This window comes from Heterocephalus glaber, unplaced genomic scaffold (assembly GCF_053883595.1).
Source record: "Heterocephalus glaber isolate CG9 unplaced genomic scaffold, H.glaber_assembly_v1.0 deba00000676, whole genome shotgun sequence".
Lineage (NCBI taxonomy): Eukaryota > Metazoa > Chordata > Mammalia > Rodentia > Bathyergidae > Heterocephalus > Heterocephalus glaber.
Genome location: NW_028258156.1, coordinates 5739565 through 5753630, shown reverse-complemented (window position 1 = coordinate 5753630; position 14066 = coordinate 5739565). Strand labels below are relative to the sequence as shown.

Genomic DNA, 14066 nt, shown 5'->3' with positions numbered 1-14066 from the left:
ACTATTGTTGGACAGAATAGCAGAGGGTTTTAGGTATATAAAATATAATTAAATGTTTTCCCATTTCCTTTTGTATTCAGAATTTGATCGTCATGAAATCCAGATATATGAAGAGGTAGCCAAAATGCCCCCCTTCCAGAGAAAAACGTTAGTATTGATAGGAGCTCAAGGAGTGGGCCGAAGAAGCTTGAAAAACAGATTCATAGTATTGAATCCCACTAGATTTGGAACTACTGTGCCATGTAAGTCTTTTGTGTTTTCTTTGCTATTTATTGGTGGAAAAGAGTATGCTCATGGAGGAGGTGTATTACTATTAATTATTGCTATTTCCAAATAAATTTTGATTCTATCAGTGAAAATGAATTACATAGTCAATATTTAAAAAGCCAATAATTCTATAGCTGTCATGAAATACTACTAAAGTTGTGTTGCCTTAGCTTTCTGGTGGCACTTGCCTCTCCAAACTATTCATTCCAGAAATATTAGTCAAATGCAAGTATTTCAGAGTTGTGGAAAAATTTCATTAATTTAATATTTTCTTGTATAGTTGATATCTATCTGAAAGGTTATATTCTTTGCCCATTGTAGTATAAAGAAAAGGGGAAAATGTAGCAAATCCTCAGAACCACTCAGGTGACAGTATCCTTGTGAATTTATGTGGTGTGGCTTGTATCTCAGTCCTACAAGATCATAAACCTGAGTTTTGATAGCACAAGAACAATTCACCATCCACAGCAGATGGCGTTCATTAAAGTTACAGAGATTGATGTATAAAATAAAGTAATAATAAGTACAACCAATAAATGAATCAAACACTCACTGTGGTCTTTGTATTTTCCCCTATTTTTTGCATATTTACATAGAAAGCTAAATAATGATGTCAGAAGTGTATTTGATGAGAATGGATTAGATTGAGAGTTGGGTGATATTGCTGACATTGTAATGACTGCTATAAATTTTTTCTGTGTTATGGAAATGCACAATCCTTTGCTCTTTCCATTGAACAAAACAGGCACATTAATGTTGTCTTTTCTGTCCTATTGCTGGCCATCTTTAACACAGTATGCCTTTAGGTGTATTAATGCCATTGGACTATTTTTAGTCAACTCTTAGTCTAAGGCCACCCCATCTCTTTTAAATGAATTTTAGAGTTTCTCTTGTTTTTGTCCATTATGTTTTGAGATTTAATTTTCAGTGAGTAATCTTACTGCTAAAATTCTTAGAGGTTAGGGAATAACCTTGTCTTCATGTATCCTTTCAGAATAAGGTTTTGAATTCCATTGTAAACACTGTAAATCACTGAATTCAGACAAATCCTAGTTAAGCAAATAGAAAAAAAACTTCATCACAACAAAAGTATTTTAAAGTAGCAAATGTGAAATAATGAAAAACTTTTATTTTTATCAAATTAACATGTGCATAATATATTACACAAGTAGTTCTTAAGAACAGAAACTCGACCCTACCTCTTCCCCACTTACCAAAATAATTCTTTTTGCGATTTCTTTTGGTAGTTTTCCATATTTCTTAGTAATGTCTTTAATCTGCTATTTCCTGCTTTATCTAGTTTAGGTTTTACCTATTGACTTTCTGACTATCCTTCTAATTCAAAATAATTATATTTTCAATTAGTTCAATTTTGCTCCCTCAAAGAATCACTTCCTTTCCTGCTACCCAGCAATCACTACAGTTTCTTTTTCCATTTTTTACTTGACTTTATGTACATGTGCCACAACTTATTGTTGTTGTTTGAACCAGACTCACTCAGTTTGTCATGTTTTCTTCTTGAAGTCTCAGAACCTTCAGTCTTCCCTTTGTGGTGAGGGCTACATGTTTTCTATTCTGGCTATGCAACTGTTACTACTAGGGTATTTCCTTTGTTTTCTTGGGCTGAAGCTGTTGTTCATGAATGCCTTTCTTTTACTTACTTGTTTATTGCCTTGTTTTTCTGGAGTGAATCCTCTTGTAGCTTCACAAGAAACGCTATATGCAACGTAATTTCTCTATCTTTGTATTTTAAGAGGTATATTTTTTACACTGTTATTATTTAGCTGAAAACAAAAGTTATGGGTTATAAAACTTAAAAAACTACTCTTGAATCCAGTTCTGTTGAAAAGTTCAATGGTATTTCAATTCTTATTCTTTCATATGGGACCTGATTTTTCTTTCACTGATACTCAGCCTTGTTTTTATCTTTTCTTTTTAGGTATTCTGAAATTTAATAATTATGTGCTTGGATTCACATCTTTTTACATTTATTGAGGTGATGATTAGTGTGTTCATCAAGCTCAAGATTTATTGAACTCAACAATTTTCTTATTTCTTGATTTTTCTGTTTTCACTCTTTTTCGAAAGTTCATGTTAGCTGAGACATTGGACATCTTGAATTCTCAATCTCTTTAATCATAGTTTTCATTTTTTTATCTTTAATTTACTCTTTAAAAGATTACCATGGTTTCCTTATCTTTCATGAGTGAGTTATAGTAATCATATTTTTCATTTTGTGGTTATTTTCTGTTGAGTCTCCCCCCACCTAGTATTATCATTTTTCATCTTTTTCTTTTTTTCTTTTTCTTTCTGTCTGTCTCTCTGTCTTATTTTCATGAGCACTGTCTTCTATATACCTAAGAATGGGGCTGGGCACTTAGCTCAGTGGCACCATGCCTGCCTCACAGGTGCAAGGTCCTGAGTTCAATCCCCAGTACCACCAAAAAAAAAAAAAAAAAAAAAGAAAAGAATAACAACCTATATACTTAAGAATACTAAATAGGATAATTATTTTTAAAAATTTTTATAAACTAAGTCTTCTGCTTCTGAGTTACTTGTTTTCTTGATTATAATATATTGGTGCTTTCTCTTTTATGTTGAATGGTTTTTTTCTTAGTATGTACTGATCCTTGGTTGTGCATCTAGACTTTAAAGTGTTAAAATTGATTGGAATATCTGTGTACTTGGGCCTAGCTTTACTTTAGGAGATTGCTAAGGAGCCAGATATTTATTGATGGAGCCCAAAATGTTGATACAAGGAAAAAAATTGGAGCTATTTCCCTAGAGAAGAATCTCCAGATTATTACTACTGAGAATAGTCTGTAATCAAGATAAAGGAAGGGGTAAGATACAGATCAACTTGATCCATATGCATAATTATTCCCCTTAAGTTTTTAGTTTTTGCCCTGAAGAAGCATGTCTGTTCCAGGTTCCTGTGTGAAATAAACCAGTCGCATTCTCATCTATCATTCCTTTCCAGTACCTTAACTTGTAGCTTCTTCTGCTTCTCACAGTCAGTTGTCTGAAGTTAGTTTTAATGGGATATAGATTATCATGTTCTAGGGTTTGCTTTTTCTTTTGTAGTCATTTCATCTTAGTTTCAAGGTTTTTTCCCTTTGAATTTTTTTCATCTTTATAAAATTAAAGTAGGTCATATATAACAAAGCTGGTTTAACAACAGTGATGATAAAAATAAATAATAAAATGCCCAAAATGTTCTCACAACCTAGAATTTCAGTTTACATGCTTTCAGTTGCACTTCTCTCCAGAGGTTACTGTACAAAACTGGATATCTTTCTCTCTCTCTCTCCTCTTCATTCTTTACCCTAGGTACTTTATTTGTCTTTATTTCATTGTTTTATTGCTTTACAAATTTCTCAGCTCCTTTTTGTTTTTGTTTTCTCTCATCAGGCGAGCCTCGAGCTCACAAAAAATTAAGTCTATAATTTTCTAGTCACTTTCAGTTATAATTGTATCATTTTGTTAAACTCACTTTCAGGTATTTCAAAAAGGACAGGGGAGCTGGTCACATTCACAACTTAAGTCTTGTTCACCATTGCTCTCTTACTGACAGCTTCTTGCTGGTCTATAACTCAAGACCTGCACTATGAAGAATATTTTGCTACTTTCCCTTCACATCTCCTCTGCTACTTTGGGTTTCTAAAGCGCAGGACAGGATGGAGTGGCACTAAAAAGGGAAGTGCTATCTTATAAAATCTTGCCTCTTGAAGTTTTTTATGTCTTGAATGTTCAAATACATCTATTCAATGTGACCTGTTTGCAGATTCTTTGAAGACTCTGTGGAGACTTCCTTACTGTACATTTTCCTGGCAAGGGCATTATAATCTCCAAGGACCTTTGGACCCTTGTACCAAGTTCCTGTCCCATACCTCCTATAGTTATCCTTGGATAGATTCTAAGACCACCCCTCCCACTCACTGTAGATGTTAAAATCCAAGGACCCTCAAGTCTCATAAAATGGCACAGTATTTGGACATAATCTGTGCATATCTTCCTGCATACTTTAAATCATCTCGATTACTTATAATACCTAAATACGAGGGCTACATGAACAGTTTTCATGCTGTATTTTTAAAGAAATAATGACAAGAAAAAGTCTATACCTGGCCAGTACAAATGCAATTTAGTTATTAAGTTTTTTCTTTATTTTTGATTATTTTTTGTTAGTATTGTTTTTGTTTTTTTGTTTTGAACATCTACCAAGCATGTTGGTAGACTCTGCAAATGTAGAACTATTGGTTACTGAAGCAGATTATTTTTTTCCAAACTTTTTTTTTTAATTAAATTCTTTTATTGGTACATTGTAGGTATACAACGCAATTACATTTCTCATTGGGAATTGTACCTTTACATAATGCATCTTGGTTCTTATTTTTTCCCCATTCCTAGCCCTCCCTTCACCCTCTCCACCCTTCCCTATTTACAAAGACTTTATTTCCATTTTTGCCATTTTCTCATATTAATCCCATTCCCTTCTATCCTTTCCCCTAGCCCTCCCACTTCCTTCCCCTTTGCCCCTTTTCTTCCTATTTCACATTACCTATTATACATTTTAGTCCTTATTTACACTTTCTGTTTCTCACACCAAAGAAACTATTAGGTATTTATACATGTGTGTCCTATTTATTTCACTTAAGAGTATTCCCTCAATGTGCATCCACTTAGATATAAATGTCTCCAATTTCTCTTTTTTATGGCTGAGTAGTACTCCATTTTATTAAAAAACCCCACATTTTCTTTATCCAGTCTCCAGTTGATGGGCATTTGGGCTCTTTCCAAGTTTTAGCTATCACAAACTGCTGCTATGAACATGGGCACACGTGTATCACTGTGGTATGATTCTTTTAATTCTTTGGGGAAGATCCTCAGCAGTGGAATAGCAGGGTCAAATGGGACTTCCAGTCCTAGTTCTTTGAGGTATCTCCATACTGATTTCCACAGTGGTTGCACCAGTCTACACTCCCACCAGCAGTGGAGCAGGGTTCCTCTTTCCCCACAGCCCCGCCAGCATTTCTTATTGGTTGATTTCATGATAGCAGCTATTCTTTCTGGAGTGAAGTGGAATCTCAGCGTTGTTTTCATTTGCATCTCTCAAATGACCAGTGATGTTGAACATTTTTTCATGTATTTATTTGCTATTTCTACTTTTTTGTCTGAGAAATGTCTGTTCATTTCAGATGCCCATTTTTGGATTGGGTCTTTAAATTTGGGAGGTCTGATCTTTTGAAGTTCTTTATAGATTTGAGATAGTAGGCCTTTGTCTGAGGAAGAGCAGGTGAAGATTTTGTCCCACATTGTGGGTTGTCTTTTCACATTGCTGGTGGTTTCTCTTGCTATGAAGAAGCCTTTTAGTAAGAAGAGATCCCACTTGTTGATTGTTTGTGCCAGTTCACGGGCAACTGAGGTTTTGTTCATAAAATCTTTTCCTACACCAATGTCTTCAAGGGTTCTACCTAACTTCTGTTTCCACTGGTTCAGAGTTTCTATTTTAATATTTAGATCTTTAATCCATTTTGATTTTAGTTTAGTGCATGGTGAGAGATATAGGTCTAGTTTCAATCTTTGGCAAGTTGAAGCCCAATTTTTCCAACACCATTTATTAAAGAGGCTATCTTTCCTCCAGTGAGGGTGTTTGGCTCCTTTATTGAAGATGAGATGGCTGTGTGTGTCTGGCATTGTTTCTGCATCTTCTAATCTGTTCCACTGGTCTTCAGGTCTGTTTCTTTGCTAGTACCATGCTGTTTTTATCACAGTAGCTTTGTAGTATATTTGCAGGTTGGGGATTTTGATCCCCCCTGCCATGTCTCTGTTACCTAGAATTGCTTTTGCCATTCTGGGTCTCTTCTTGTTCCAAATGAATTTTTGGATTGTTTTCTCACGGTCCATGAAGTATGCTGCTGGGATCTCAACTGGAATTGCATTAAATCTAAATAGCAGTTTTGGAAGTATGGCCATTTTCACTATATTAATCCTTCCTACCCAGGAACAGGGGATGTCTGTCCATTTTCTGATATCATCTTCAATCTCTCTTTTCAGAGTGCCATAGTTTTCAGAGAAGAGCTCTTTGATTTCTTTTGTTAGGTTGATTCCTGGGTATATTTCAGTTTTTTGAATGCTATTGTGAAAGGAATTATTTGCCCTATTTCTCTCTCAGTGAGTCTGTCATTGGTGTAGAGGAAAGCTATTGATTTTTGTGTGTTGACCTTGTAACCAGTTACTTAACTGAATTTGGTTATTAAGTCTAGAAGACTTTTGGTGGAGTTCTTGGGGTCTTCTATATCGAGTATCATGTCATCTGCAAATAATGACAATTTGACTTCTTCATTTCCTATCTTTATTCCTTTTATTTCTTTCTCTTGTCTAATTGCCATGGCTAATGTTTCCAGAACTGTATTGAACAAGAATGGTGGTAGTGGACATCCTTGTCTTGTTCCTGATTTGAGTGTGAAGGATTTCAGTTTTTGACCATTTAGTATGATACTGGCTGTTGGTTTTTCATAGATGGCTTCTATCAGTTTGAGGTAGAGACCATCTATTCCAATTTTTTGTAGGGTTTTTATCATAAATGCATGTTGGATTTTGTCAAATGCTTTTTCTGCATCTATGGAGATAATCATATGGTTTTTGTCCTTGGCTCTATGGATATAATGTATTACATTGATTGATTTTCACATATTGAACCATCCCTGCATCCCTGGGATGAATCCCACTTGATCAGGGTGTATGATCTTCTTGATGATCTTCTGCATTCTGTTTGCCATTATCTTATTAAGGATTTTTGCATCTATGTTCATTAGTGAGATTGGCCTATAGTTCTCTTTTTCAGTTGGGTCTTTCTTTGCTTTGGGGATCAAGGTGATGCTTGCTTCCAGGAATGAATTTGGGAGTATTGCTTCCCTTTCAATTTCATTGAAGAATTTAAACAGTAGTGGCAGCAGTTCCTCTCTAAATGTCTTGTAGAATTCAGGAGTGAAGCCATCAGGGCTTGGGCTTTTCTTAGTTGATAAGTTTTTAATTACATTTTCAATTTCATTGGTTGATATTGGGTTGTTCAGAAATTTTAGGTCTTCTTCGTTCAACTTTGGTAATTCATATGTATCTAGGAATCTGTCCATTTCTTCTGTGTTGTCCATCTTATTGCTGTATAGGTTCTGGAAGTAGGTATTGATGATCCTCTGGATTTCTGCTTGGTCTGTTGTCATTTCACCCTTTTCGTCCAAATTGCATGGATTTGGGCCTTTTCTTTCCTTTTTCTGACAAGGTTGGCTAAGGGTTTGTCAATTTTGTTGATTCTTTTGAAGAACCACCTCTTGGCTTCATTGATTTTTTGTATCATTCTCTTAGTCTCCATTGCATTGATTTCTGCTCTGATCTTTATAATTTCCTCCCTTGTATGAGCTCTGGGGTTGTCCTGTTCTTCTTTTTCTAGAAGCTAGAGGTGCAGCATAAGGTTGTTTAATTGGGCTCATTCTGTTCTCCTAATATGCATATTCACTGCTATGAATTTCCCTCATAAGACTGCTTTCATTGTGTCCCATAGATTCTGATATGTTGTATTGTCATTGTCATTTAATTGAAGGAACTGTCTGATTTCTTATTTAATTTCCTCTGTGACCCATTGGTTATTCAGAATTTTGTTGTTCAATTTCCACGTGTTCATGAAATGTTTTGAGTTTCTTTTGCTATGGATCTCCAATTTCATCGCACTATGGTCTGATAATATACAGGGGATAACTTCAGTTCCTTTGCACTTACTTAAACATGTTCTATGTGTGAGTATGTGGTCTATTTTGGAGAACAACCCATGTGCAGCTGAGAAGAATGTGTATTCTGATTTTGTGGGGTGGAAGACTCTGTAAACATCTGTTAAGTGCATTTGTTCAAGAGTTCGATTGAGTTCTAGTATTTCATTACTTATTTTTAGTCTAGTTGATCTATCTATTTGTGACAGTGGGGTATTGAGGTCCCCCACTACAATTGTATTAGTGCATAGATGACTTTTCATGTCCATTAGTATTTGTTTTATATAGTTGGGCACACTAGTGTTTGGTGCATAGATATTTATGATTGACATCTCTTCCTCTTGGATTGTTCCCTTTACAAGGATATAGGGTCCTTCTTTGTCTCTCTTAATCACTGTTGGTTTGAAATCTACTTGATCTGCAAAGTGGATGGCTACTCCTGCTTTTTTTCAGGTTCCTGTCGCATGCAGTATTGTTTTCCACCCTTTAACTTTCAGTGTATGAGTTTCCTTTTGAATTAAGTGTGTTTCTTGTATGCAGCATATTGTTGGATTTTGCTTCTTGACCCATTCTGCCAGTCTATTTCTTTTGATTGGTGAATTGAGACTATTAACATTGATGGTTATAACTGAAACGTATTGACTTGTCATTGCTATGACTTTTTCTTTTTGTTGGGTTCTCCCCCTTTACATTTAATTTCTTGTCATGCCAGATGGGTTCATTCTGCTTTGCTTCCTGGGGTTGTGATCCTCAATGTCTGTTCCTAGGATATTGTGTAAAATTCTTTGGAGTGCTGGTTTGGTATTCACGAAGTTCCTAAGGTGCTCTTTGTCATGAAAGTATCTTATTTCTCCATCCATTTTGAAAGATAGTTTTGCAGGGTACGTCAGTCTAGGTTGGAGGCAGTTTTCTTTTAGGGCTTGGAATATGTCACTCCAAGCTCTTCTTGCCTTGATGGTTTGTGTTGAAAAGTCTGCTGTGGTTCTGATGGGCTTTCCTTTGTATGTGATTTGTTTCTTTTCTCTAACTGCTTATAGAACTTTGTTCTTCTGTTGTGTTTCTGGAATCTTAACAATTGTATGCCTATGTGTAGATTTTTTTTGATCAAGCCTATTTGGAGTCCTATATGCCTCACTTATCTGTATGTCAAGCTCTTTTCCCCTGCTTGGGAAGTTTTCTGCCATTATTTCTGTGAAGTGATTTTTTTATGTCATCTGCACTCTCTCCTCTTTCTTCATTGAGCCCAATCAGTCTTGTGTTATTCTTCTTTGCATGATCTAGCAGCTGCTGGATTGATTTCTCATGTTCCCTTATAATTTTGAAGCAATTTTTCTTTTCCTGGTCACTAATTGCAATCTTATCTTCTATATCTGAAATTCTGTCCTCACATTGGCTCATTCTGCTGTGTAGACTTTCAATGGAGTTTTTCATCTCCTGGAAATCTATTTGCATGTGTTTTATGGATCCCATTTGTTTCTTATGTTGGGATTCCATCATGTTCCTGAGCTCCTCTCTAGATTTATTAATCATATCTTGCACTAGGGGCACAATTTCTCCTGTTATCTGAGAAATTATTTCTGATTTCCTTTTTTCCAGATCCCCTTTTGTTGCCAGTTCAGTGGGTCCAGGTGATTGAGTATCAGGGTGTTCCATCTCATTTCCCTTTGGGGTTGCTGTAGGTGATCTGGAAGTCTGGTTTTGAGACTTATTTACGTGTTTTCTCATTTTGACTGGGGCGGGGGGCTGTTGTCGCCTGCAGGGGTTACCTCCTCTGATCTGGGAGAGGTGGGACAGGGGCCAGGAGCAGCGGTAGGCATGGTGGCCCAAAAGCCCTTTCCTGGGGGCTGGGAGCAGCAGGAGGGATGGTGGCTTGGAAGCCCCTTCCTCTGTCCAGGAGCAGTGGGAGGGCGGCTCAGAAGCCCCTCCCTCTGGGCTGGGAGTGGTGGGAGGGATGGTGGCCCGGAAGCCCCTTCTTCTGGGCCAGGAGCAGTGGGACTCAGTACCTTGGTCTGGTGGTCTGGTGTCCTCTGCATCTTTGTAGTGTGGAACCAGGTGGCTGTACAGAGGAGTGGGGGTGGGGGGCTAGTGGATTGTTGCCGGGGCGCAGGCTGATTCAGCATGTTCCACAGGACTCGGGACCTCAGTAGGGTGTCTGCAGACCTGCTTGTCTGCTGCAGGCTGATTCAGCGTGTTCCCTCCAAACTTTTAAAATTGTCTTTCTGTGCAGGGTACCTTCAGAGCAGTCCAAGAAGGCTATATTTTGGATGTATCCACATGCACACATTAATCTAGAGGAAAATCATTCTTGCTTTGCCAAACACTGAGACTACAAGCCAGCCACACTCCTATGACATATCATCATATCATCACAGGCCTTCAGAATTCTCCTAGAGAATGATTTTACTGGGAGAAAGGATAAGAAAGCATTGTAATCCCCCTGAACCTATGGCTCATTACCTCATGACTCCTTTTGAATATAAATAATATAGAAGTGGCTAAATAGATGACTCCAGGACTAGATTGACCACTTTTTTAAAAACTGAAGGATGAGACTACAGATCCTTGTCATTCTAGAACTTACTTGGGACTGGAACAAAATTCTTGGACTACAGTTAAAGATCCATTCAAGGGCCAAGAATTTAGCTCAGTGGTTCTGCCACCTGCCTCACAAGTTCAAGGACCCGAGTTTGATCCCTGGAACAACAACAAAAAAAAAAATCCATTCAACATTCTGTTTATATGTAGAAAGCAAGCATTAAAAACTTCCAGTGATAGATAGAATTTGTAATAGAATTAAAATTACATTATTCAGGTCAAATTTGTATACTTTTTCCCTATTTAACACTAATCTCCTGTTCAGACTTATCATTCATGCTTTTTTGCTCTTGTTAGTCCCTCTGCCTGAAACATCCTGCCTCCCAGATATGAGTTTTATGTATTTTGTCTTCCAACAGATTGTTTCTGTTTTAATGTTTAGATTTCGATTTTAGATTGTGAGAAATAAATAATATGGGTGTCTAGATTCACTCTTTGGCATGTGGATAGCCAGTTTTCCCAGCACCACTTGTCAAAGAAGCTTTCCTCCAGTGAAAGTATTTGGCCCCTTTGTCAAAGATAAGGTAGCTGAATGTGCCTGGAGTTGCTTCTGCTTCCTCCTATTCCATTGATCCACAGGGTTTTGGTTTTTGTTTTGTTTTGCCATTACCATGCTGCTTTTAACACTGTAGCTTTGTAGTGTAACTTGAAGTGCAGGATTGTGATGGCTCCTGCCTTGCCATTGTTGCCCAGAATTACTTTTGCTATTCTAGGACTTTTATGGTTCCATATAAATTTTAGGATTGTTTTCTGTAGTTCTGTGGGGAATGTTATTTTTATTAGGAATATACTAAATCTGTATATACCCAATAGTAGGATTGCCGGATCTTGCCTTTTTTTTTTTTTTTTTTTTTTTTTGTACTGGGGATTGAACTCAGGACCTTGCACTTATGAGACAGGCACAGTACCACTGAGTTAAATCCCTGGCCCTTGCCTAATTTTTGATACACAGTATTTTACTACACATTGTCAGAGGATATGGATATCACTGCATTGAGCCAGTTTAATTTTCTAATACATATTTTAAAAGACCCTAAAATAGAAAAACTTTGTTATTCAGGAGAATAAGCTATTTTATAAATCCTGTTTGCTTTTAACATTAATAACAAATGAATTATTTGTTGATTGTTTTCTACTAAAATTTGTAATTTTTTCAATCTCCAAAATTTACTTCTACAAAAATCACATTTAGTTGTTCAGCATATAAGCCTAAGGAATCAGCTGTAATTAGTTCTAATCTTTCTGTTCTAGGAATGGAAAAGGGGTATTTAAATATGTGGAAATATAGGAGTGGGTTTTTGTGGGTTTTTTGACACATTCAGTACCGAATGGGGTTGTAATTAAAAGTGACTTAGAAACTAAACAGAACTTTTTTATAAGAATTAATATTCTAGGGCCAGGAATTTAGCTCAGTGGTTCCAGCGCCTGCCTTGCAAGCACAAGGTCCCAAGTTCGGTCCCCAGTACCAAAAAAAAAATTAATTTTATCAATGTGTTTAAGGTGACACCTATGTAGATATGTGTCATGTATTTTTTTTTAAAAGCAGCACATTTCATATATGATTTCACTGTAGGGCTTCACAAAGAAACAGTCTTCTAAAATTATGTTCACAGATATTGTGCTAAGTCTAGTATGTACTTATTTGGGAAATTTGAAAGTGCCTTAGGAGATTTAGCATACCATCTTTGTTGAATAATTCCAAAATCCTAGATCACATAATTTTGAATTGGAAAGCCATGAGCATATTGAAGATTCTTAAAGTTAGTTATAAGTGCTCTCCATAGTGGTCTAGAATGACCAACCTTGAAAGTGAGCCAGAAAACAAGGGACAAAATGGAATCCTGTTGTGCACGATGATCACATTATAAATTAATCCTTATTTTTGGGCTTGAGTTTGAAGTTCATTTTTTCTTGAACTTCAGTTTGAGGTTCAAATTTTTCTTTGTACCTTATATTCATTTCCAGTAGTAAAAACTCTGTCAACTTAATTTGGATTACTTTCTAATTTTAATTTCATATACTTCATGATTTAGTCAGATATTCTACTTTAATAAGTGGTTACTGGAAGTTTAGTATTTTTTAATGTCTCATCCACCCAAGCTCAAAAGAGTGCCAAGCTTGAAATAGCACATAACAAACATAACTTCTCTTTTTCAAAGTTAGTGTTAACAGAGTTGTCATAGAGAGTACACCTTTGCAATAGTTTAAAAGATTGTAGTAGTCCACTCGTAGCACAGACCAAGTATTCAAAGTTCTAAAATATACAAAAGAATCTTCTTCTGAGTTTTGTTTTGGACTGTTACCTTCCATTCAGAAAGTATGTCTGGTCAGAGTGGAGGAGGCTAACAGAAGATAATAATAATGTGGTAGGTAACTTCATTTATCTCCAGTATAAAGTAGAACATTTATTATTTGGGAATATTAGAAAGCAGTAAGCCAAAAGAAAGGTTAAGTCTTTAGATGGGATAAAGGATAGATCATTTGTGAATAGAACTATGTAAAATTGATATTTACCAACTAAGAATAAATGAACTTTGCTCACCTTTTGGATACTTAATTAGGAAATATTAAAGGAAAGAAAAGGAAATAATAGTTTTTTTTAAGAAAAAGGGACTGCTGGTCAGATAGCAAAGATACTTGCAACAGGCCTTGTACTTAATATTTTAAGATAAATTAAAAATTTAAGGCTCTGCCTCTAGACAGACATATTTTTGAGTTTCAAAAGGACTTTAAAAAGCACTCTTTTGAGACAAATTTTATGTGGAGGACTACCTCTTAAACAGTCTTCTAAATCAGGGGTCAGTAGTTACTTTGTATATTTTAGTCTGTTTTTTATACCCTGCACTCTCTTTGTACAAATTCTCAACATTATTTTATTTAGTTACTTCACGGAAACCAAGGGAAGATGAAAAAGATGGCCAGGCATATAAATTTGTGTCACGATCAGAAATGGAAGCAGATATTAAAGCTGGAAAGTATTTGGAACATGGGGAATATGAAGGAAATCTCTATGGAACTAAGATTGATTCTATCCTTGAAGTTGTCCAAACTGGAAGGACTTGTATTTTGGACGTCAACCCACAAGTGAGCTGCATGGATTCCAGAGATATTTTTAAAATTTTATTTCCTGATGAGATTTTGTGCGGGGGGGGGGGGGTAAGAACGTTTGTTTTTTCAAAGTGGAAAGGTGGCTCATTTCCTTTCTTATCTTTTGGTGATAGAGAACCTTATTTAGCTAGCTAGCTAAATAAATAAATATCCAATCAGTCCTCAGAGGCTTAGATAGCAGTAGAAACCATGTAATTGAATTTGTGTAAATTTAGTATTTATTTCTTCAAGTAATAAATACCTATGTTAGGAAATGCTAAATTTAAAACTCAAGTATGGCTGCAATCTAAGAGAATAAAAAATTGAAATCTTTCCCTCTCCCACCTCATACAC

General features: G+C 36.0%; 2 protein-coding genes across 8 annotated transcripts in view; one reads left to right on the top strand and one right to left on the bottom strand.

Annotated features, from left to right (window-relative positions):
- The window catches only part of Gsdme (gasdermin E), a 128327-nt gene that overhangs the window by 11404 nt on the left and 102857 nt on the right, over window positions 1–14066 (bottom strand). For both annotated transcript variants that reach the window (XR_002393092.2, XR_015449340.1), the window contains exon 12: window positions 10612–10724. The gene's annotated coding sequence lies outside the window, so the exon portion shown is untranslated. The remainder of the gene's footprint in view (window positions 1–10611; window positions 10725–14066) is intronic.
- The window catches only part of Pals2 (protein associated with LIN7 2, MAGUK p55 family member), a 90977-nt gene that overhangs the window by 66055 nt on the left and 10856 nt on the right, over window positions 1–14066 (top strand). For all 6 annotated transcript variants that reach the window (XM_021254107.2, XM_004839542.3, XM_004839541.3 and 3 more), the window contains 2 exons: window positions 81–242; window positions 13507–13709. In XM_021254107.2, coding sequence (XP_021109766.1) covers window positions 81–242; window positions 13507–13709 — 365 coding nt within the window. The remainder of the gene's footprint in view (window positions 1–80; window positions 243–13506; window positions 13710–14066) is intronic.